The sequence below is a fragment of the Cimex lectularius genome, unplaced genomic scaffold (assembly GCF_000648675.2).
Source record: "Cimex lectularius strain Harlan isolate CLEC.00 unplaced genomic scaffold, Clec_2.1 scaffold40, whole genome shotgun sequence".
In the NCBI taxonomy this organism is placed as follows: Eukaryota; Metazoa; Arthropoda; class Insecta; order Hemiptera; family Cimicidae; genus Cimex; species Cimex lectularius.
The window spans coordinates 324,951-351,169 of NW_019392652.1; the positions used below are offsets into that span (position 1 = coordinate 324,951).

The 26,219-nt window shown below is 30.6% G+C and overlaps 1 protein-coding gene and 1 long non-coding RNA gene across 3 annotated transcripts in view; one reads left to right on the forward strand and one right to left on the reverse strand.

Moving 5' to 3' along the window:
- The window catches only part of LOC106670139 (coiled-coil domain-containing protein 47), a 32,448-nt gene extending 21,770 nt beyond the window's left edge, over nt 1–10,678 (forward strand). The window contains exons 1-10 of one of the 2 annotated variants that reach the window (XM_014400216.2): nt 4,214–4,546; nt 4,608–4,820; nt 8,845–8,961; nt 9,026–9,200; nt 9,271–9,395; nt 9,513–9,671; nt 9,751–9,941; nt 10,048–10,216; nt 10,276–10,410; nt 10,469–10,573. In XM_014400216.2, the coding sequence (XP_014255702.1) occupies nt 4,608–4,820; nt 8,845–8,961; nt 9,026–9,200; nt 9,271–9,395; nt 9,513–9,671; nt 9,751–9,941; nt 10,048–10,216; nt 10,276–10,410; nt 10,469–10,573 (1,389 nt within the window). In that variant the 5' untranslated portion in view covers nt 4,214–4,546. Of the gene's footprint in view, nt 1–4,213; nt 4,547–4,607; nt 4,821–8,844; nt 8,962–9,025; nt 9,201–9,270; nt 9,396–9,512; nt 9,672–9,750; nt 9,942–10,047; nt 10,217–10,275; nt 10,411–10,468 lie in introns of those variants that run through there. The other variant, XM_024230676.1, reaches the window with a different exon arrangement.
- A 7,633-nt stretch (nt 10,679–18,311) lies between these two features.
- Nucleotides 18,312–26,219, reverse strand: part of LOC112128462 — a 135,703-nt gene continuing 127,795 nt past the window's right edge. Inside the window, exons 5-6 of the long non-coding RNA XR_002911031.1 lie at nt 22,313–22,501; nt 18,312–19,290 (exon numbers count right to left, since the gene is read on the reverse strand). This is a non-coding gene — a long non-coding RNA (uncharacterized LOC112128462). The remainder of the gene's footprint in view (nt 19,291–22,312; nt 22,502–26,219) is intronic.

Sequence of the window (26,219 nt, forward strand, 5' to 3'; positions counted from 1 at the left end):
TTTTTAAAAAACAAATTTGTCAAAATATATAGCTTTTTTAAATTATACACAACCAGCAAACATCTAACAGGACAGAAGTAATTTTTTTTAAATAATTTTTTGTTGCCTATAGTGGCAGTTGATTTGATGAAAATGTTCAGTAAATTCCTGTGCAAGCAATGGAATTTTTTTTAAAACAAATTTATCAAAATATACAGCTTTTTTAAAAATTATACACAGCCAGAAAACATCTGACAGGACAAAAGTAATTTTTTTAAAATAATTTTTTGTTGCCTATAGTGACAGTTGATTTGATAAAAATGTTCAATAAATTCCTGTGCAAGCAATGGAATTTTTTTTAAATACAAATTTATACACAATTTATCAAAATATGTTGCCTTTTTTTCAATTGTACATAACCAGCAATCACCTAAGAAGTAGTATTTGTAATAATAAATAAATATGTCTTTTTATGTCTTCAACTAAGGAAAATTGATTTGAAGAATTTTTTTTCTTTGTCTGTAAATATGTATAGAAATAATAAAAATAATAAAGGTAGGATGAGGATGTCGATTCATTCTTGTAAATGATGGTTCAACTCACAGATTTTGAGTAAAGTGTTCAGCCTTCCCCATGCAATGGAATATATCAATATATAAAAATATTTGTAAATTTTTTATGTATTGATTATATAAATGTATACACTGTTAATAATATATTACAATTTGAGTAAATAAAATATATATTTATTTCATTTATACGTAGCTTGTAATCATTTAAGTGGGCAAAAGGCCCTTTTTTTACTACAAATAAATTTTTTTTAACCATTAATGACTTGAAATGACATTTTTTCTACATTTTGTTCTAAATGACAATGTTCTGCAGATCCCTCCACAACCCATGGATTTTTTTAGCATGTACATTTATTTTTGGTTTTGTTAGAAAAAATTTCTGGTTTATTTTTTTAAAATAAAAAAGTAAATAATTACTTATTTACATAACAACAATAATAATAAAAGAATAATTATGATAATATTTACATAATTTAATTGTGTAAATAAGTAATGTTTTTACTTTTTATTTTTTATTTTTTATTTTTTTTTTAACCACATGGAAATGTTTTCTGATATAAGCCAAACACAACATAAATGACAATCTTAAAAATTCCACGTTTTAAATAAAACGTTTTTATATAAATTTACATACATATAATTAATAATAAAAATTAAATATAACTATATAACAATAACTTTATTTTACAAACAAGCCATTTTAAGAATATTGGTTAATTTTTGTCAGAAAAATGTATTTACATTTTTTGTATTCTTATGGTGTTATTCAGAGACAAAGAGAACATATCAAGATTTTTGAAGCTAAGGGCTCGGCAGCCATTTCAAGAGGTGTATAGAAAAAGATTTTTTGAAAGTAGGTACAGTGGTATGACTATTGAATATTTATATTTGTTTTTCTGATTCAAGTTTAACACGAATTTAAATATTTCGTGATATTGTACATATTCACTGTAACACTGTGATGAATGTTTGGAATAAATTAGGCCAAACTATTCAGTAAAGAGGTTTGCAATTTGTGCTTGACATTTGATTGTTGTAGCTACAAGTGATGATGGAAGCATATTTTGCTCTTGTTTACTCTGCATGAAGGACCTAAAACTCTTGGTTCATCAAGAAAATCATGTAATACGTTTAAATAATTTGTTGGGCAAGCCGCTGCTAAAGCATAACAGATTATTCTTAACTGAGAAAATGTCTGAGAAAATACACTTTAATAACATTTCATAATTCAATCAACCAAAATATGTTTTTACTTCTCTTATACACAGCCTGCAAACATCTAAGAATGTTTTAATAATAAGTAGATATATGTTTTTGTCTCTTTATCAATAATGACGATATGAAAGGATATTTTTTCTGCTTTGTACTCTTAAATAACACAGTTCTGCAGATTCCAAAGGCATGGATTTTGAAAAAATATATAAATTTATATAAAATTTAAAAAACTTATTACTAGAGTCCAGATTTGTCATGATGATAACATATTTATCCAAATCATCCTGTCCTGGTACAGTGATTCAAATTTTGTTCTGCATATTTAAAAAATATTGCATAAATATCGCAAATCAGAAATATTTTTGATTACTTAGATAAATAAAAATGTAGAGGCAGTATAGAACGTGAGAGGAAAAAGACAAGAAAACCCCCCCCCCATTTACAAATCTTCTGGTGCAGTTTTTTTGCCTTTTAAATTAATTTTTCTGATATAGTCAGGTTGTGGGAAGCACTCGAAATAGGGGTCTAATTTGAAACACAAAAATAGTCAGTGTCAGTCCTCATTGATATTTAATAACTCTAAAGAAATGCAGAAAATGGGATCTTTAACTTTTTCTAAAATAGCTGGCTGGACTTTCCTTTCAATGCAAAACAGAATTCCCTGGCGATGTGATGAATTTTCTTTCACGCTATCATTATATTATGGCACCTGAGGGTTTATATAATGTAAAATATATTAAAAAAATATAGCATATAAAAAAATATTTACATTAAAAACATGTAATAATAACATTTACAAGACAAAATGAATTACATGAACAAAATGAACAAAATTAATGATGAAATTAAATGAAAATAATATATTCTTTAAAAAATTCATTATTTATAATCAAATGATGAAACCACATTAAAAAAAATATTTATAAAAATAAATTTAATTATTTATTTGTAAAAATTCAGATGACAATGACAAGAAACAAACCAGTGAGGAAGCAAATCTCATAGTCTTGCCCCTTCTGAAGGATAAGGCTAAAGTTTTACAGGTTGAATGGTTGAGATTTGTGCGTTTTGATAAGAAAAGTGGGAAAAAGATGATAGATAGAGAAAATTTATTTGATTTAATTTGAAATATGTACATTAAAAACTATAAGTTTATTAGCGCTCAGAATGTTAAGATTGCTAAAGGCAGTAATATAGAAATAAATGTCTATTATTTAGTTGAATGATTATTTAGAGATCATTGGAATGGTAAAGAAAATATTTTTCTAAATCTTCACCACACCAGACCACATCTCATGATCTCTAAATAATTATTAATTAATATTTTTATGTAACGTTTTGGTTGAAATAAAAAAGTTAGTGACATGAGCGGGATTGTATGTTGAGATGGGGAATTGGTGTCCAAGAGGATTTAAGTGGTTAGAGCAATGGCGTATTGAGCCGAAGGCCATGGGTTCGAATCCCGCTGGTGACACTAAATTTTTCATTTCAACCAAAACCTTACATAAAAAGATTAATTAATTGAAAGACATAATTTGATCAATCATACCACTAAATAAAATGGGTATAGTAATAAATATGTTCTCTTGGTTTAAAATCATATCAGAATTTAATGCAGGAATTATTAGCAATTTCAAGGTAATGAGCAGATTGACAATCTAAGGAGAGTGAAAAAATAGCACTACAGTAAGAGAATAAAGGAATTATTATCTATATAATAAGAACTCTAGTTTTCTGTGGAGGAAAAAAGGCTAGTTTTAAAGAGAATAATTTGTTAGTGCTCCTCAAATTATTATTATTAATATGATTTTAATAATTTATTTTTAGAGTAATTATTACAAAAATCTATGGTACAATTAAATGCTTTATGTATTATTCCTACTATTGCTCAACTAATATATAAGATTTTGACTTTCATTCAAAATTTTGATGTAATGTATTATGAAGCTTACTTGTTATGTGTGGTGATTAGTGACCGTTAATCGATATTTATTTAGAAATCGTGAGATGCGGTCTGGTGTGATGTAGGTTTCAGAAAAACATTTTCTTTATCGTGCCAACGTTTCGATCTTTATTTAGATCATCTTCAGGCTCAAAGTGTTTTTCTTCTGTATAATTGTGCCATTCTTGCGTGTCGTGCTGAGAGTGCCACTGAAGATGATGTCAATAAAGATCGGAACGTTGGCACGACAAAGAAAATGTTTTTCTGAAACCATCACACCAGACCGCATCTCACGATTTCTAAATAAATACTTAATTGTTATGTGTTTATTAAGTCGTTTAATTTTCCTTAAATTTTATGGTACTGTATTAGTACGTAGGCTAAGTGAGAATTATTTTCGTACGTAATCTTAAGTAAACGTTGTGTTTTATTAGCATAAGATCCCAGGTATGGTAAATACAAGATTGGCCAGTAGAGTGGCTTCGCCCATGCATCGCACAATCTTAACTTACAGGTTACCCTAGTTTCAGTTTGTCATAGTCTTTTGATAAGAAGACTTCAAGTTAGAAAGTATGTGAGCTGGTTCTATTTTTAACAGTTTTAATTTACCTAGGAAAAGGTATTATAATTTCTATAGGCTGTTCGACCTAGATATTTTGTCGGACTTTAGGAATACAACAACAAAAAAATCTTTTCAATTTTCATTAATCATTATTGATCAATCTAGAGTTCTATTTTTCTGATTGTCATTAAGGGATACAAATCGATATCTTTTAATTTCGTTGTAAAGTAATAAAGCTTTGAGTTTTGTTTAAAAAAAAGGGTGACGCCCAGCAAGGTAAATTTCAATAAAAGTTTTGTAAAATGTCAATTATGTAACTCCTCATGAGTTGTTACAGATGAAGATATATCTTGCCTTCGTTCTCCTTTTGAGCGCTACGTTTGCGCTCAGCCAGCCGGCATACCAGGAAGAGGTCGATGCGAATGAATTTGCCGAGTTTGAAGATTTTGAAGAAGAAGATGGGAAAATGGTCGAAGCAGAAGCAGCGCCGAATCTACAAATGGTGAAAGAATCCGCAGAAGATGAAGATGGCGATGGTTACATAGTTGAGGTACTTTTTAAAAAATTTAATATTTTATTCCTCGTCCTTGAATGGAAAGATTTTATTTTATTTATGACTTAGTGTAACAATAGTTGATTCTAATTGGTAAAAAAACAGGCTGTCAAGTATTTGTACTGGTGTAAGGGCCTGTTACACGTTCATGCTATTTGCGCCAAGTACATTTGCACAAATAAATCGTTGTGTGTAAATGGAAGCATGATGTACACCACCTGAGATACAGTTGTTAAAAAAATTAATTCGCTACACCACGTACAGAAAAGAATTAAAAACAGTGGGTTGAGTCTGAAAGATCTGATGCGGGAGAAGAGGACATTTATGTAGATAATTAAAAAATCATCAGGTTCACTGCGTAATTCGTTAATTAAATTCGTATATGAAAACAAATTTATTTTTGATAACCAGGATATAGACCATCTTTTCTTTTCATTCTTCAATTTTTGTTTTTTCTTGATAACGCATATCGCAACCTTCGCAAAAATTAATTTGTCAACATTTTCCATTTATGTAAATCAATAAATAAGTCACTCAATACAAATGCAATATTAAATAAGTAAATCAATATTTATACTATAAATTTAGACAATTTATAAGTTAACAATAATGATGCCGATGAAGAACTTCACAAACTAGTTTGAACGGCCTGTTTAGTTCAGTTCATTTGCACAAGTTTGCTTGCACAAATCAACTTGTGCAAATTTCATGAGGGTGTAAATGGGCCTTAAGTCTCTACCTGGTGCCTGTAGTGATTGGCAAGATTGACCTTCGTACGAGGAAAGACTTATTGTTGCTTTAGTCAATGAACTCGATACACGTCCTGTATTTCTTAACCTGCGGATAGAAAATTTTGAACAATGCTAAGTTGACTATTGTTAATTTGGATTTCTTGATAATCCGAACTCCTCAGCAGGTCAATAGGGTAAATTGAAAAAAAAAAATCCTGTGTATTTTGATACACTCGGTAATACAAAATATTTTTTGTAACATGGGGGGAAAATGCATTCTATACATCGAAATGGAGCCTTTCCCTCTTTATAATTTAAACTTTTTCTGTGTAATGTTCCTCTAAATTTCAATGTGTAGTTTACTTCCTTGCAGCATAATAATTTTCTGTAGATTGATATGATCAGCGGTCAGTGTTTTGCCAATGCGTTATCAGCACTGGTCTCTTTAGAAAATCATTTAGACACAGGACGTGAGGCCACATTCGTACAAAAACCATTTCATGATTTTTCTTAAATAATGCATAATAATATTCACTTTCACAGTTGATCTAATTCCATATTTTTTCATTATTTTTATGATATTTTAATATATCGCATACCCACAAGAAAACTGGCACAGCTCAACAAAAGAAAATTTTACAGGAGAGACAAATGGAAGTTAACTTTTTTGACTTATGTATTAAGCACATAGTATGGTTGTTGACAATAAAAACTGTCATGATGCATCAATATTGTCTTTCGTTTCTCCAAAACTTAAGCGAAAACACAAAACTAACCCTTTTTGAGTTGTGACACTTTTCTTGCATATATTGGCTCTCAGTAATTTAATTTGGTTTGTTTGTTCTAACGATAATAGTGGTCAGACTGTAAGGGCATCAGTTTTTTGTGATAGTAACAGACGTACAAACTTAAGAAACGGACATAAGTATCCATGTATTAAGTTTTACTAGGAATTATTTTTGACTCAAATGTGCATTCTTCTGGTGTCAGGGCTAATCAGTAGTTAGTTAAAATACAAAATTAATTATTGAAATAAAGATTTTCTTGATTATTAAAAACATTGAAATTAAAATATTAAAAAAATCATTGAAACTAATGTAAAAGTTAGAAGATAACATTTTAAAAAAATATGATAAAACAATATTATAATTAAGAATGTCATTAAAAGTAATGAAAAAGTACTAAAAATTCATGAACACTCTAGTTCAAGATCTTGAAGAAAAAAGCAAATTAGTTGTAATTGCCAAGCTTTCGACCTATTTTAAGGTCATCATCAGGGCCTGTATTAATTTCACATTATGAAAAACATTTGTACAATTGATTTAACAATTGTTTTTCATCATATGAAAATGTGACTCTGATACAACATAAAATCCGTCTTAAAAAAAAACAAAACCTGATAAATACTCACGCCGATGCTGTAAAGCTCGACCCAGGGCTAAGATATGCCACTTTTTGTGAAAGGTGATAGTACGTGCTCGCCAACTCAAAAGTGGTACATTGTGCTGCCTAGCAGCTAAGAGTCCACCTACAGTTTTGTCATGTATCATCTCACACCCGAATACTTTACAAAAACTAAATAATCCGGTTTTTAAAATTTTTTTACTTATGTCACTTCTCTTGTGGGTGTGCGATATGTACAATTCAAGCAAGAACTTTTAACTGTCCAACACCTATTGTCAAAATAGTGTTTTATTATTCTTTATATATATTTTTTCTTTGTCTTTGGCATTCTAATAATACAGTAAACTTAGTCCCCCCCCCAATACATAATATCATGTACAACAACTTACACCTACAGGTGATAGGGCATTGTGGGAACTCAAGAACAAAATATATGACAATAATTCAATTTATTATAATAACACTTTAATATTTATAATAATTCTGTTGTAATATTTTTCATTAAAATAATCTTTATCAAAATTAAATATTTTTGTAACGTAATCATTAAAAAACCCACAAATAAATACAATTAAATAAATAAAAAATCAAACCAAATCAACTGTAAAAAGAAATAACAATAAAAAATATAGATCCTTTATAAAAGATTTAGAAGAAATAATTCTTTTACTTATAAAATTTTAAGCAGTAGATGATGCAAACACACTACAAGTATGGTAAAGAAATAATTAGAAATACAATAATAATAAATGTATGTAAGACTAAGAAAAACGATGAGCTAGATTATCGACCTGCTGGAAACATGAAGTCTTTTCGGAGGATCTACGGAAGAGGTCAAACACAGAGAAAACTTCCTTTCGGTTTACGCCGAGCTTTTGACAGTTTTTATACTGTCATCTTCAGGGCCTGTTTTATTATCATATAAAAAAACAATTAAAACATGAAAAGTAACTAAGAAAAATATTACAAAAGAAACAAAATTGACGTTCAAACCAAAAGAGATACTGACAAAAAAAAAAAAAAAAAGGAGCTATTTTGAGGAGTGATGTGCAAAGTCCAACAAATGGAGTGACTTTTAATTATTTTTTCCATTGTGATCACATTTTTTTTTTATAGAGAAATTAAAACTAGAATTAAAGAACACTTGCCTAAATCGAGCAAATTTTCGGAATTTAAGGACCATCTAAATGAAACAAAGCACAATTTCAATTCAAATTTAAATACAACAGTGTTACACAGTTTCAACAAAGGGAGGGAACTAGATTGGTTTGAGAAATTTGAAATTAAAAAAATGTAAAATCAAACGGAGATAAGTGCATAAATAACATTATAGTTTTTGATTTACCTCCTATTTTAAATATGCACCTAAATAATATTAGTCGTACAAATTAATCAAATGAATATTTTTTTAAATTTTATCATTAATTTACTAATCTATTATTAATGTATTATTTTTATTTTAATTAATAAAATAGTTAATGTACTACTACGACTAAACTTTTCTGGAAGATAAACCTTGTTATTTACAAACTGCTTATTACTTATTAAATACTTATTACTCTAATGCCCACCTGGAGTTGACACGAGATTTCAAATACAACTTACAAAAACACAAAAAGATTATTTTTACCTTTAATTGTTTAATAGTGATACCCATAGATGAAAAATGTAAAAAAATAATAATAAAAAATGGAATAACATACTTTTTTAAATTTGTTCTACAGTCAAGCATAATCAAAGAGCATTTTAAAAAAACTGATCAAAAACCTAGTGTTGTAGGTCATAAGAGCAATATTTCCATTCCTCTGCTCAGAACATGTGACAAGAATTAAGATATATTAAAATTACTTTGTTAAACAAAAAATGTTAACTAAAGTATTTTACAGGATGAAGACAATGAATTTGAGCATTTTCAAGATGAAGAAGAGTTTGAAGGATTCGATGGTGTCGGAGTGCCAACCAAGGTTGATGAAAAAGAAGCTCCAAAAATTACCATTACAAAGGTTTTTAAATTTTATTCTCTGATTCTTAAGTTATTCATGATTTAAAATATTTATATTGGTTTAGGTACCGCTTCATTTCCGTTCTAATTGGGACAGTTTTTATCTTGAAATGTTAATGATCGCCGGTTTAGCAGTGTACTTTATCAATTTTTTTACCGGCAAAGCCAAAAACAGTAAAATGGCGAATATTTGGTATTCCACTCATAAATCTATGCTCGAGGAAAACTTTTCCCTCGTCGGTGAGCCTTCGTTCATTTTAATAAGTGCTATTTATAATTTTCTTGTGTATTAAATATTTGTGTATGTTAGGTGATGATGGAAAAATGGAAATTGAATCCAGAGGTTTAATTAAAGAGTCAGAACATCTTTATACTCTCTGGTGCAGTGGTAGAACTTGCTGCGAAGGGATGCTGGTGGAACTTAAGTTTATCAAGGTAATTTTTACATTATTACAGCATTATTTCTCAGTTCTAAAAATATATATTTAATATAAAAAAATTGTTCTATTCTAATATTTTAATTAGAAAAATTATTATTTTTTTTTATTTCAGAGGCAAGACCTTGTCGCTGTAATTGCTCAGTTGATGAAGCCAGTTATCGATCAAGTTCATATAAAAGTAGAAATGGGTAAAGACGATATGGACTCATTTGTATTTTGTGTTGCGTCTAAGAAAACTGCTGCTCGGTTTGCAAAAGATATGGCAGATTTGGTAAAACAAAAATCCTAACTATTTGAGAGATTTCAAATTAATAAATGTTTTAAAGTGATATTTTTTTTTTCATATTTAGAGTGTATACTGCGCAGAAAGGAAAAGTGGCGAGAAATTAGGTTTACCAAGTCAATTTAGCGTGATGTCCGAAATCGGCGAAGTGACTCAAGCATTGCTGGATCCAAAAATTACAGCAATGCTTACCAAGCATGTAGATCTAATTGATTACATACACTTTTCTGATCAATATTCTGGACCAAAACAGCAAGAGTAATCATATTTATTTTAATTGAAATTTAATTTTTTGTATTCAACTAAAATTTAATTTATATTTTATTCATTTATATTATTTATATTTATTTTATTATTATTGCAGAGACACCAATGTTACTAAGTTACAAGCGACTGAAAAAGTACTTCTTTTTGGATTTAATATTCCCGTCAAGGGTCACACTACTCAGGACGCAATCGAATCACTTAAGCCTTTGATGCATTTGGTTTTCTACTGTATGGAAAAAATAAAACGTTATAGATTAAGCAGAGAGGTGATTAATTTCTATATTAAATTTTAAAGATCAGTTTAGGCAATGCAGTATCATTGCAGGGAAAAAATAAGGCTGACAAAAATAGACTGAAGGTAGAAGAGGCCTTTTTAAAGACCACACACGCAGCAAGAGCTGAAGCAGCAGCCGCAAGAAGGGAACAGAAACGCAGACAGGAAAAAGAAAAGATATTACAAGTATAGAAATTTTATTCAAATTTAATTTTTCATTCTGTAAATTAACTTGATTGTTTAGGAAGATGATCCGGAGAAGCAAAGGAAATGGGAAGAAAAGGAAATGAAGAGACAGATGAAGAAAAAAGCTCCCAAAATGAAGCAGTTAAAAGTGAAAGCTTTGTAAATTGAAACTTTATCCTGTTATCTTCTTTTGTTATAAATATCTTAATTTGTAATAATAGTTAAGAACAATCTTCTCTTTTAAGTGGTTAAAATGTTATTAGTTAAATGCAATAATGGCATTCATCAGTATTTAATATACAACCTTGTATAGTGAAGTTGTATGAATGTTCTGTATGATTCTTTATTATATGTTTTCAATTTTAAAATACAATTTTAAAATGTCAATAAATGCTTTTTGACCATTAAAGATATTCTTTTTAATTTTATTCTCAATGCCACCCTAGAACATACCTGGAATGTATGATTGATGACAAAAATTGAATGAAAAATTGAACAATTTTAAGGGTTGTAAGTGAGGGGTCAGGACACGTTACAATAGTTTTTTTAATTAATAATTTTCCTACAAAATTCCAAGGGAGATGCTAGGATTTGATTCTAGAACCAGCGCCATATTTTCAGCAGTTCATCACCTTGATTTGGGATGTGTATTATTTATTGGCAGGTATTACAAAGATATACATACATATGCTGTTAACTTACAACCTTACAATGCTTGAAAGTATAGGAGAAAAATAAGAAGAAAAAAAAAGCAACAATATGCACATTGTCCAAGTTTAAAATGGATATGCCCAACTCTGCACATACACTGTGAGGAAAAAGAGAAACTCTTAATATTTTTTTTATGTCTTAATTAAAAATATTAAGTGTGACTTGTGTAACTTCTCGGAGAGATGATCATTTTAGTGTTTCAAATGTACTCCGTAAGTGACATTCTACCGCTGTTGGGATCAAGCAAACTTCAACAAGTTAGAAATGTTAAAGTCAGTTTATACGCAGTAAGGCGAATACTTTCAGAAGCTGGTTTATGTGTGAGAAGGCCTGTCACTGGTCCAGAACTTCTGACAAAGCACAAAACAGTTTGTTTTGTAAAAAAATCACATCAATTGGTCTGAGCAAGATTGGACTAAATCTTGTTTTCAGATGAGTCAAGGTTCTGTTTGAAGTCTTCTGTCAGTCGAGAGAGGGTTCGGAACAGGAGTGCGATATATCCTTGCAACATTTTTACTCTGGAGAAGCCAGGGAGGTGGTGGTGTAACGGTTTGGGCAGGCATTTCTATGGAAGGTGTCACAAACTTGATTTTCATCAAGACTTCCCAAACTGCAGTACAATACAAGATATATTATCAGAATTTGTTCCTTATATGCCCCTAATTGGTGACCGCTTTATTTTTGTGCATGACACTGCAAGGCCCACATAACTGGAATTGGTAGTGATTACTTGGAATGGGCTTCAATTTAACGTTTGGAGAGGCCAGCATGTAGTCCCGACTTAAACCAGAAATGGAAACCTATGGCGAGAGTAAAAAGTCGCCAGTGATACCAGCGAATTTGCAGTCATTTAAGAATGCAGCTATTGGAGGAATATGAAAATATTCCAGAGCATTAAATTTAAATCCTCTTTGAATGCTAGTAGTGATCAACACAAGAGGAGGAAATACTCCATTCTGAAATGAACATTTTTGGTAAAAGTGTTTTTCCTTTTAATGATATTTTAAGTTGCATTTTTAGTGTCAGAGGGTTTGATCATAGTGTGTTTATATTCAGAGGTTGAAGTTACTGCTGTCTTTTTTGCCATTTCATCATCAAAATTTATCTATTTTATATCATATATTACATTCACATTAAGTAGGCAAAAGTCAAAGTAGCGTTCTCTATTCTCATCCTTGAACCTTGAACCCGAAAACCTTTATGTTTTGGTTTATAGCCTTTACAATTACATGAGGCTTCTCGAAAACCCCTTCCTTCAAACTCGTTCTGGCTACCCAAACCAATTCTATTTTAGGTTAAAAAGGTTAATACTATGAAATTCTTTAAATTTCAAATATTTGTAAATATGATTCTTGGCAACCTAGTTAGTAATACAGAAGTGTATAAAATATTATTTATTTATCCTGGCAATATATTTGACAAATACATAGGTGTAGTTTTTATGTGTGTGAAAATTTATTTAGTTTATGGTAGGTGTTATTAATTTGGAGGTCATCAGATCTTAATGAAGGTTTTGTCTGGCTTTTAACATATACATCTTTACATCAGTCTAGAGCTATTTAAACACCATCACCATTCAGCTTGAGACATACAGGTCATGAACACCAACTTTTACTAGATTTTTCTAATTTTTAATTTTTGTGGTCTTGGAGACAACTTACCTTTTTTCCTTAAAAGAAGAGAACCTAAAAGTTTGAATTCTACCTTGCTCAAAACGTTATGTTTAAAAATTCTAAGTGATGGATAAGTTCAGCTAAATCTTGAGATTAAGGTAGATATTTAGAATTAAAAAATAATAGTTGGTAAAAAAAGAGATAAAAAGTTTTATATATGCTGATAAAAGAAAATAATGTTTAAATATTGACTGATGATCTTAAGTTGTAAAAATAAGTTGATTGTTGATTCTCACTTACAATGCTGAATAACTAAAAAAATTATATTTGTATATCTGTTGTAGTCCTCAGGAAGGTGAAATAAAACTGAAAGCTTGCATAGTTTCTTTTCACCACATTCATTGGACCACATCCCCGATTCCACCGAATATATTGCGAATAGTAGCAAATCACCTTTACATAATTATAGACTTAAGATAAAACTAGCACAGACTCCCTCCTGAATCTGTCAACTGTTGGCAAATGCAAAACTAGGAAAATATTTTAGATTTTTTGGAAATCCTGGTATGTATAAGTTGGAATGTTAGCTTGTGCAATATTAGGGATAAATATTAAATTTTGTATTTCGTAGAATTCAAGGTGGAATAGAGGTAACATTTGATTCGTGGAATTAAAAGAGGAATTATTTCCTATTTTAACCTTGTACCTAAATAATATTTGGCGTGCAAATAATCACTAATTTAAAATTATTTTCTTACAATATTTAGTAGGATAATATTTAGATGTGTTGTAACCCGCGTTTTTCGTATTTTCAAAATTGAGTGGCAGTAAAAACCACCTTCTCTTTGAAAGTCGCAATGGCTATGGATAGGCGGATTAACGCTTACAATTTATAATTTGTTGAATTTGTGAGAAACGGTTAAGAATGAGGTAGTTTACAAAACACTTTTTCATTTTTTTGCCGACGTTTCGACCTTTATACGGGTCATCTTCAGGGCATGAAGTGCGGTGCTATTCATGTAGTGTGTATTTTTTCCAATCAACATATGTTTTGTAATTCACCCAGCCCCTAAAGATGACCCGAATAAAGGTCGAAACGTCGGCAAAAAATGAAAAACCTGTTCCCTAATAAATGTAAGAAAATAATTTTAAATTAGTGATTTATTTGTAATTATTCAGTTAATCAAATATTATTTAAGTACATGTATGGAGTACGTATGTGTGGAGGTAAATGAAAAACTATTATATTATTTATGCATTTATCTCCATGTTTAATTTCAAATTTTTGATTTCAAATTTCTAAGTATTTAAAATTCCAATCTAATTCCATCCCTTTATTGAAACTGTGTCACATTGTTGTATTTAAATTTAAATTTAGATAGCGTTTTGTTTCATTTAGATGATTCTTAAATTCCGAAAAAGTGTTCGATTTAAGCAAGTGTTTTTTCGTTTTAATTTCTCTGCTGCTTTGTCGTACATCGCAATAATTACAATTAAGTTGGTAAACCCCGCTTTTTGACAAGTTTTCAACTTTGTCTTTAGATTTTGAGTAGATGTTTCTAAGTGAACACTTACCTCTAAAAGCTACTCCTAAAACCTTCTCGTTTAAGAATTTTACCTACTTTTTCTGATAGTTCAATGTATGGAAGCAACGAAAACCTAATGACGATAGTGGCTGAGTCCGACTGTTGCCTCATACAGAGTTAATTATTTCATTATTTTTACTAGCAACCTATCGATAAATATTTCTTGATATCCATTGTTTTTAGCTGTTTTTAATTATTTGTATATTTTTATAATTAACAGGTGTTAATTGGAGTTTCAACGTGCGGTCTATGTGCCAAATGAAACCAGCAGCTTTTTAGCTCCATGGGTGAGAAGAATCTGCTGGCATCATGTTATAATGGTATCTGCAGTTGTGGGTTTTCTATATATGTCTATTTCAATTACGTTATTTATTTTACAGTTTTAAGCTAAAAAGTGTAAATAACCATCTGTATTTATTTCCAATATAAAATTTATATTGGGCTGGTGCAAAAACAATGCCGGTTTTGAAAAGTCATGTCAAAAAACTATTTTTGGTCTTTATAAAATAAAGAAAATTTATTCGAAATATTTTCCATCAAAATATACAAATCTTTGCCAACCTGTAATTAGCGTTTTTATTCAGCTGACATAAAAATCAAATTCCGGCTCACAATAAAGATTTGGAAGACGTTTTCGGCTTCGCCGCGTTCTCTAAAAATTTCATCCCTCAGGAATCTAAATGCCTAAATAAGTAGAAGCCTGTAGGCGAGAGGTCGGATGAATATGGAGGGTGCAGTAAAAGATTCATATCCTAAAGTCCGTAAGTTTCCGCAGACTTTGGGACTTGTGGTCTGACGTTATAGTGAAGAAGAATCGGCCCCTTACGGTTTACCAATGCTGGACAAAGACTGCAGTTTCCCGTGCATTTGATCAATTTCTTGGAAATATTTTTCTGCTGTATTAGTTTCACCATAATTCAGGAAAATAACAACCCTAGCAGTACACCACCAAACACTCACCATAACCTTTTTAGGTGCAGATTTGATTCGGGAAGTTTTTTGGCGTTCTATTCTTGTCCAACCACCTGTACGCCAACTGTTATCGTACACAATCCATTTCTCATAGCACGTGATGATTCCATTGAGAATGGATAATTTTGGTTGTGCAACAGAACAGACGTGCAAATTTCAAAGTGTCGATTTCTGTGGGCTTAGTCTTTGACTTGAGCTTATTTACTTTACCAATTTGCTCCATGGCAAACAACGGTTCTTCCGCACTTTCCTGTGTTGTCACGTGAATTTTCTTCAATAAAGTTTGGAGTTGGTCGTCGTTCACAACAGAAGGCCTACCCGCGGCCATCAATGTCTTCGAGATCGAAATCTCCAAAATGAGACTTCGGAAACCATCCCTGCACCGTGCGGTAATGGTTCCCTCCACAACTACCTCCACATTTTCCATTTCACGGTAATGTTATGCGCGGTTTGAGCCGCACTTCGCACAAGTTCAAAATATTTATTATTATGTTTGAGGGCTGTGTTTACATAATAAGCACCTGCGAAAATAAAACAAAATTTTCAAAACCTGCATTAGTTTTTGCAATATTTAATATCACAATAATAACAATGAAGTTTGTAAACCCCGCTTTTTGACAAGTTTTCAACTTGGTCTTTAGATATTAATCCATTTATGCTTAGTGGTCTAATTGACCAAATTACTTATTTCAATTAATTATTTTTTTGTAAGATTTTGGTTGAGATGAAAAAGTTAGGGCTAAATAAGCCGAAGGTTGTGGGTTCGAAACCCGCTCGTGACACTAAGTTTTTCATCTCAACCAGAATAATTAATTTATCTTTAGATATACCTATTTCAGTTAGGTTATTTATTGTGGAAGTTTTAAGTCTAAAAAGTTTAATCAACCATCTTTATTTATCTCCAATGTACAATTTGTACTAGGATATAAAGAATTATTTAATTGGAGGAATTACTTTAGCTCCTCTAGAGTTTCCGACCATTTATATAAAATATCGTCTACAATTAATTTGTTTTTTGATTTGAAAAAGTTGAAAGTTATCCATGAATAATTCGGCACAAAATGGGGACATCTTCATAATTTCTTTTAAAAGCGATTTGCAAAGTTATCGATAAAAAAACGAATCGATACAAAGTATGGGTCATGTACCAAAAAAGTATCGTTACTTCGATGGTATCGGGTATCATTAGTACTAGTTGGAGGTGGATCGGCGGGTTCTTGTCATTCTTGTCGAGATACAAACAAGAATTTATTATTACAGTTTTGCTTTTATGTTTTGTCTTTGATGTGTAATAATATTAAAAAATGAAGAACGAAAATGAAGCCGAGAGCTGGCTAGACTTTTTAAAATTTACTTAGGGAACCTAGAAAACCTAGAAATGAAATGAGTCCTCCAGTGGGAGAACCACTTTTCAACCTATTTGCAGACACCTGCTAATAGGAATAATACAATTGTCCATATATAATATAAGACGTTTTCTCAAGACAGAATTAGTTAAATATTAGAAATTGTTCAAAACAACAACTCTTCAGACTGGGACATAGATAAAATTAATCATGGCACATAATAAAAATTGTTACTAAACAAATATTGAATAATTAAAAAAAGTAATTATTTCACTAATAGCTCCCTGTGGCCACTTCTTATGTTGTTGAGAATCTAATCTCGATTGAAAATATGGCAAAAGAGGGAAAATTTGAACGGTTGTAGGTTGAGATGAGTTGTTGTCCGAGGGGATCGAACTCACGATAGCTCAAGTGGTAGAGCAGCGGCGTATTTAGATGAAGGTCGTGGGTTCGCATACCGCTCGTGACGCTAATTTTTGATCTCAACCGAAAACGTTGGATAAAAAGAATAATTAATTGGAATAGATAAAAATGCTCCAGTCTTGAATACGATTTATGTAATTTGGTCATTACACTCATTTTGGTCTGTCAGACGCGTTTCGGCATTTTGTCGTCTTCAGTGGTGGGTCTGAGTGGTTTTTTGTTAAGGTTAACTCCGAAGATGGTGAAATTCTCAAATCGGAGGATAGGTAGACCAAAATGGTAATGAGTAAATTACAGGTTCATCACTCCACAGACCACAGCAGGCAATCTCACAATTTAATTTTTAGGGGGAAAAAAATCAAAAACTATTCCTGAATAACAGCCCATCTTTTCAACAAATTAACACGCTACTATTAACAGATTTGATACAACTGTCTATGTATAATACAAAGAGCTTGTGCCAAACCAGTACTAGTTAAATATTAAAAAATGTTCAAAAATGTAACAGCTGTTCAGAATAGATCGTTCGATAGACAGAAAAAAAAAACGATGTAGTTATGTAGGATTTAAGGCTTAGCACAAATTAAAAAAAAAACTAACCTGAGTGACCTTTAGTTTAAAATCATTCAAAGTGCAATTGTTAACTAGTTTGAGTAGTTTTTTTAATCTTGTTTGTCAACGCAATCGAGAATCAAGGCCTGGCATGCTTCATTGAAAGTGTTAATAATTAATTACATGGTTACATTTCATGGCTGAACAGTGACTTGGCTTTTGCATTTCTCAAAAGTATAATTTTTATTTTAAACAAGTCAATTGTCAATAAAACGAGGTGTGCATCAGTCGTCTCAATTGGCAAAATTCGTCTCAATTTGTAGAGTAGCTAAATAGTTAAAATTACATTGCTCAATTACTTGTTAAAATGTCATGCAATAATTTTATAAAATTTATTCAAAATTAAGTAGTTTTTGTTTTTTTAAAAACCGCTACCTTGTTCAGAATGAAAAAAATCTGGAAATAACTTTGAATCTTGAGTAATTTTGTAACTGGCGAAGTAATTAAAAGTAAAACAAAATAACATTGTCGATGGCAAGTTTACTTGTTGATTTCTTATCTCTGCTTATTTGTACGGTAAATTGTTTAACCATAGATAAAATTAGGCTTAATCATATGCAAACCTTTTTGCGATAATATTAAAAAGAAAATTTTTTCGTTTTTTTATATTTTTTATTCTTATACTTTTTCTAGCCATTTTAATATTTAATCGTACCAACAGGTGTCTGGATTGATAAAGTGAATATAACATTTCATAGTACGCTTTCGTTTTGTAATAAATCATTCACATAAAATAAATTATTTACAAGGTACAATTTTTATACGATATTTTTTTTATGTTGGTAATATCAATGTTTAATTCTCACAGAATATCAAAAATATCATAAATACTATAACAAATTAAATATCATAAATATATAATTTTGTTGGATGTGAGATTCACATATATACAAACATGATGTGAGACATTTGATTGTAATTTAATACAAACACAAAATATTACTTGCAGTTGACAATTTCACAGTTTCCTTTTTTTTTAATGTACATTTGAGAATTAAATTATTAAAAACGACTGTAATAGATGAGGTTATCTAACTAGCGTATTTATTTTACAAACAACTTGAATGACATTCTGATCATTTTTACAACAAGAAAATAAAAAAGTACTATACATTTTTATAACTAGTTCAACCAAGAGCTTGCACACATGTGCATAAGATTACCAAAGTTTTCAGTGGCGGTACAAAAATAAAATGAATATGATCACAAAAACTTATTTTATAATGATGATAACAATTTCTTTATGTAAAACATCCTAAAGTAAATTGAAAGAAATGATGTTTCTCAGGATGAATTGAATTCCTCACACACACACCTGAAACTTTGCTCACCTTGCTCGGCATAATGAGGTTGAAGCAAGGATCAGGCGATGCGTGGAAACATGATGAGGAGGAGAAAGATAATTTTGGAAGGTAATTAAAAACGATGAATTCCTCTCTACTCGATGCCCATGGCAGGCAACTGAGACACATCGCAATGCTCCTTTTGTTGACAGTTGTATGCCACAAACACACCTGAAACTTTGCTCATCTAGTATAAGTAAGGCTGGGCAATGATCCAGGCGTGTCTGTAACACATAAAGTTTTCTCCTTGAGGGTTGAACAGAAGCAAGTCCTGCTAAAAAACAAAAACAAAATACGTAAATTTAATAAATCAAAATTTATTAATATATAATTTTTCATAAAGAATAAATCTTATGATGAGTTAAAATCTGTTTTTGTTAAGGATTAAGCATTATTTAATTTAAATAAAAAACCTTTGATCATTATAAGTTTACACAACAAGCACATTTAGTGTCTATTTAAAAAAATATTATTGCTACTACAAACAATAAATCAAGAAATCCATCTTAATTCCAGGCTTTTTAATTGGAATTTACTAAGCTGATTAAAGTTTAGTCTGAAAAAATAAAATTTCTAAAAAATAATGTTTTAATGAAGAAAATTAAAAATAAAATAGATTTGAAAATAGAATAGGGAGTGAGAGATTTTTTATTTAAAAAATAAACTCCCAAAATTCTTACTTGAATCATTGTTGTAGGTTTTAGTCAGGCACTGTTCAATCTTAGAAGTCAATAAATGACTGGACTCAAATGTATTACGATATGATTTGCCAACAGAGCATGAAATCCTACTACAGATGATAAGCCCCTTTGAAGGCAAATTTATCACAAATTTAATTAATATGCAACTTCATTCTATCAGGAATAACGCTAAGTTTTACAAAAAAAAAAAAAACGTTCTGTAAATAACTTTAGAGAAAGTAGCTCTTATTTGTTTATTATTATTACTTAAATGAATTAAGGTTTTTAGTTGAGATGAAAAAGTCAATGGCACGAGCGGGATTCGAACCCACGATCTTCGGCTAGATACGCCGCTGCTCTACCACTTGAGCTATCGTGACCTCGATCCACTCGGTCATCAACTTCCTATCTCAACCCCACCTTATGAGTTTTCCCTCCTTTTGCCATTTTTCAAATGTAATGTAGGAAGGGAAAATTCAAAAGGTGTGGTTGAGATGGGAAGTTAGTGTCCGAGTGGAACGAGGTCACGATAGCTCAAGTGGTAGAGCAGCGGCGTATCTAGTCGAAGATCGTGGGTTTGAATCCCGCTCGTGCCACTGACTTTTTATCTCAACTAAAAACCTTAATTAATTGTAAGATATTAATTGGTCAAGCGGACCACGAAATTAGTGAATTATTATTACTATTGTGTGGTGTTTTGAGCATTCTCAACACAACTCGCAAGAACGAACGGAAAACAAACACTTTGGGCACTGAAGATGATCTCAATAAAGATCGAAACGTTGGCATGATAAAGAAAATTTTTTCTAAACACTACGTCACACCAGACCACATCTAACGATCTCCAAATAATCATTATTACTATTTATGTACCGCGGTGGTAAAGCGATAATGATGTCCGACTCGTATTTAGCTTTTTAGTTGATAATTTAAGAAAAATATTTTGTAATGTGGCTAGACGCCTTGTCCGTGACACCCAACAGGTAGTTGGATTTTAAGCCCTCCTGTATGACAGGAATTAATTAATTATTTTTACTATTTTTGTATTAAAAAATTATGACTAGAGAGGCCAATCAAAAACAAAAACTCAGTTCCTTCGTCGAGCTTTTGAGTAAAACATCCTCCTTATCAGGACTATGAAACGGTAATTAGTAGATTAACGGGATGACAAATATAAAAATATATTCATAATTTTGACACCTATGGTTTCATGAACAATTAAATTAAAAATCGAAATCATATAGAACCAGATCAAACAAGAACAGAGATTTCCATCTATCTATTATTTCTGAAACATGTAAGTTTATCAAGTTTCAAATCTGTTGGAAAATTACCTTTTACATTCTTAATTAATCAATGATTGCTGTTGATGATTGAATAGTCTGCTAATTCCGATAATAATATAAATTAAGAATACGCCCAAAAAAGTTTATTTTTTGTAAGTATAATTTTAAAAATTTGGTTCTAGAGCGGCTGCAAATTAAGAAAGCCTGAATTTAGAGGAATAAGCTCACCCTCGATTTATTTAACTCTAATTCGTCTGAGGGTAATTTAAAAGGTTGACTTATAACCCTGCCATCTGTTACCTAAATCCACCACTGTCGACTCCCTACCATTTCTTCATTACTTTCTCCTTCCACACTTGTATATATTTTTCAAAGGGGAATTAATTAAATATAATTGTTTTAATTTTTCAGCTTGTGATTTGTAATGTCTACGTTTCAGTTGTTCTCCCGAAGAAATACTTTTTTTCAATTGTTTCACCGTCTGTTTTTTGTGAAATGAAGAATTTCGCGCGAAAGTAGAATGTTCCGTTTCCTAGGGACTATAAAAATAGTTTAACATCCGGCCGTGAAAGACAAATAACAATGGGGGATACACCTACAACCATTAACACCCCTACGATAAGAAAATTCCTCTGGGACACGCTAGTTTACATGCTCACCGAGCAGGAGAACGAACAATTCAATTCGAAATCTCCTTTTTCCCATTGGCGAAGCTAAATCAGAATTTCATGACTCTAACGCTCACGGTTTTATTTTCATAGAAATGCCATATTTGGGAAGATACTATAATTACGGTGACTTGGAAAAACGAATCATAAATTTAAAACAAAGGAATTAAAAACAATCCCAACGATAATCCCAAGTAATAAGATTGTTGGATCTTTATAAAATTCCTGGATGGATTTGTTTTATAAATAGTGTCTCTTTTTTAAATTTAAAAATCCCCAAAATAAATTTCTCGACAATATAAATTATAACAATAATGAATTATTTGTGTACTATTTTTATTTGCTACGAAAGCGAACAGAAGAAATAAAATATAGAAAGAAGAATTTCATGTTTTTCATCAAACCAATGTTATAAAAGCAACCCGAAGAAACCACTTTAAGATATTTATAAGCAAGAAACTCAGTTGTTTGTGTTTTCCCTATCTGTTTGTCCTACATGTGCCGTCTAAAGGAGCAATAATTCAAAAATATTTACAATTTTCTGTAACACTGACGAACAACGTAGGTCGTATGTACTCTAATAGGACAAGAGTGAACAGCTCCCTAAACGGGAAAAAGTTGAAAGATAAAATAAATATCAAGAACAGATTTGTTTTCCTTACAAATTAGAATTGACCTTTTGGGTGTATCGACCCTTGAAATGAGCTTTCCAGATCTATTTCACGTTTCTTCTCCGTCATGTAGTATCCATTAAAGCGCATAAGCTAACTTTGTAAGTTACAGACTCTGCGAAAAGTAATTCAATCCAGTTTAGCCCGTTGACGTCGGATCATTGAAAGAGATAATGTTACCTGAAACAAAAAACAAATTATCGATTTCTTGTTTGGAACTTGATTTAAAAAATAAATAAAAGTAAACTTTTTTAAAATTACAAACTAGTATTACGACTTTATAAACTTCTTCACACATAACTTTATTCCGAAGTGTTGAAACATGAGCTTAAAATTCGAGGCGTCAAAACTGCCATCAATGCCAAAGTAAAATTTAGTAAAAACTCTAAAATATCCTTACGATAACCTAGACTTTTTACCATGTCTGCGGGTATTTAATTTTCCATCACAAACACATCTAAATATACTCCAACGTTCTCGCTAATAAATACATTCGCTCAAATTAAGGGTATCTGCTTCAGGTATGGAAACAACTTATTTTTATAATCCTGTGTGTCATCGATTCCAAAATAAAATTTAGTACCAACTCTAAATATACCATTTCGTTCGATTTTAATTTGCATTAACATATTTTATGCTATATGATAAACAATACACCAAAAATTACATATATTATCTAAAATTTTATATTAAAAATTAGGGAAAGGCCAATTAGAACGACTCACAATCAGCTCCTTCGTAGAGATTTTCAGTAATTCATCACAAATGCTGTTACTAATTTAAAAAGTTGACAAATATGAACAGTTCACAACTTTCACACTGAAATGTACAATGAAATTAAAAATTGAAATCATAATCATGTAGAACCAGATCAAACACGACTTGTACATCCTATCGTAAGATTTTCAAGTTCCACGTTGTCTGCGAAATCATCTCATACATTATTAATCAATAATCAATTTATAATATTGAAACCTATGGGTGCATAATTTAATTTATAGTGGACGAAATCAGACATCGAAATGCTTTCATACCCGATTTTAAACGTAAAATATTGAAGATTGATGTTAATTATACCGGAGATATACATATTATCAATGTCATATGTATGCAGACAAATTATATATAAGATAAATGATGTACACACAGACATAAATTAGTGCAAACATATAGATTCTACGTATGTAGACAAATGGTGCAAATTTTTACAGTTTTTTTTTTACTTCGACGAAAAAATGTGATTATAATAGTTTCATTTGAAAAACATTTATTTAAATTGGTAAAAAAGTAAGCTGAAACTGTTTATTTTCAATTGCTTATTCCCAATTTTTATGGAAATTAGGACCAAAATGGTCTATTTCAGTCGATAGCTATAAAATAAACAGATCATTATTTCATGTTTTTAATTAAGAAATTTTGTATGAATAAAATCATTATACATCACTTTAGCTAGTGATATTCGATTTTTAAAAATAAATAATCAATTATTTCCAGCTTAGGGGAAGTTGAAAGAATGTCTGATCACGCCATTATTATATATTTAAAAGGAAAGTCATGGCATTTTATATAACAGTTATTATTGTGTAGAATTGAGTCATTACATTTTTTTTTTATTAAAGTCGTTTATTTATAATTGAATGAGCTTGGTTTTTTAATTAATTCTAAACTTCAAAGAAAATAAAGTATATTATCACATTAATTTATTATTTATGGATTTTGTTGAGAGTAATTAGTTATTTGATCAAAGTGAATAAATATTTATTTAGAAATCGTGAGATGCAGTCTGGTGTGACGTAGGTTTCAGAAAAACATTTTCTTTATCGTGCCAACGTTTCGATCTTTATTGAGATCATCTTCAGGGCCTGGGATTTACAAACATTGTTTACATATAACANTATATATAGAAATGACGGGGTTTGACAACTACGAGGTCATATCGTCCCAAAGGGTTTCGGTTATATTTGAAAAAAAAAAAAGCCTATTTGTATGTGTTCTGTGTTTACGACTGCTGTGATTCGAACCCGGGACTCTAACCGTGTCCTCCCTGTCAACGATCGAATACGTTAGAAAACCACCCATGTTTCTTTATAATTTTGTAATAAATTATAAATACCAGAATAAACAGGGGTGAGAAGAAAGTGTTACGTTTCATTTGGGGAATTGAGTTTTTAATTCGTACACTTCTATGTATTATTTAATTCATATTCTTTAGCATTTTCCTGTAGGGATAATATTATGACATTTGTGGTTTGAGCCAGACGTGGAGTGTTGCCTACATTTTACCACATTTCATAATAATTTACTTTGTTATTTATGCTGTGGACATGTTACAGTTAAAAAAATAAAATAAATCACGGATTGTGTGACAAAACATGCTGAAACGTCGCAAAAAGATTCTATTAAAAAAAAAAAAACCCTTCATAAATATGCCTAACCTCTAATTTCATATTTGTAATGTAAATATACTGATTATTTAAATATGATTTTAAACAAGTAAATAATGAATTTATACATTATCTAAAAGAGGAGTTATTGTATAAATTTTATTATTGTTAATGGAATGGAGGTATGGAAAATGACTTTATAGGTAGTAATAATAAAAATAAGTATGATTTATAAATAAATCGTCCATAACATAATCCACGTTGTTAGTCATCTCTTCATTTTTTGTTTTCATGGAATAAAAGTTTTAAAAGCAGACCAGTAATTAACGGGTTTTATAAAGAGACGAAGCTCAAGGGCCATGGAGGATAAAGAGAGCTTTTGTAAGGATCACGACTTGACTTTCTCGGGGTCAACGGACTCACCCACACTGGCCATTCTAGTTCAATCAGCTGCATCGCCGCACTATTCAGAAGACGCTTTACAATTAGAAGGCTTTGTTGGTTTGGAAGTTAGTGGCTGCTAACCGATCCGATTGGACTAATGTTGTGATTTTCAATTATTTATCGTATAAACTATTGATTTAAAGGGATCTTTTGATGTTAATGGTTTATTCTTTAACTTGAATAAACCATTTACTTGCGATGTGAGCTTTTATCTACGTCTGAGCGGTGATAAATTTATAGTTTGATCGTTTCCGATCTACATATTCTCCAGAGAGAGATATATACAAATAATCTTCCAGGTTTAAGAATCAATTTTCAAAAACCTAATCAACAATCGAAAAATAGTATCAAATTATTTTGTATAAAAAAGTATATATATTATAATCTCAAATTTTAAAATTGTTTCTAAACTATTTTTAATTTGGCCAGTAGTTCTTACAAATAAAACCACTAACAGGACTGAAACTTCCAAATTTTCCTTTGATATGACGTTATGTTTATAGATATAACTATAGAATCAGTGATGTGATTTAAAAAAATATGTAATTATTAAATTCATAATATCATAGGGTTAAATCTTAATTACATTAAAAGGAATTTTTTTTCGGACGGCTAGCTACTAGAGTCATTGCCTCTTGTTTGTCCTAACTTGTATTTTTGACTCTATATTTTATGTTTAACCATTCCACACGATTAAAATGCCCTTAGCCAATTAAGATTCACATTCATACTATTAAAACAATACTCTAATCTAAGTTTGATTTACTGCTGAGACCCTAAAATTATGTACAACCTGAACCTACGGTTGATGTCGGTGAGGCATTTGTCACCAACCTTCATTCACGCCAATAAATACATTCACACAGAGTAATAATCACGAATTCACTATTTTAAGTTAACTTTTTTGGTTCGACAGATATTGATTTTGCCAAACTTAACCACTCATGCAAACAAATACGTTCACACAATCTCAAAGGTTTTTGATATTTCGACAGTGACAATCTCCGTCACACTGCAAATAAAACTAACCTTGAATACTTTGGTGTGCCTGTGGGTATTCAATTTTCCAT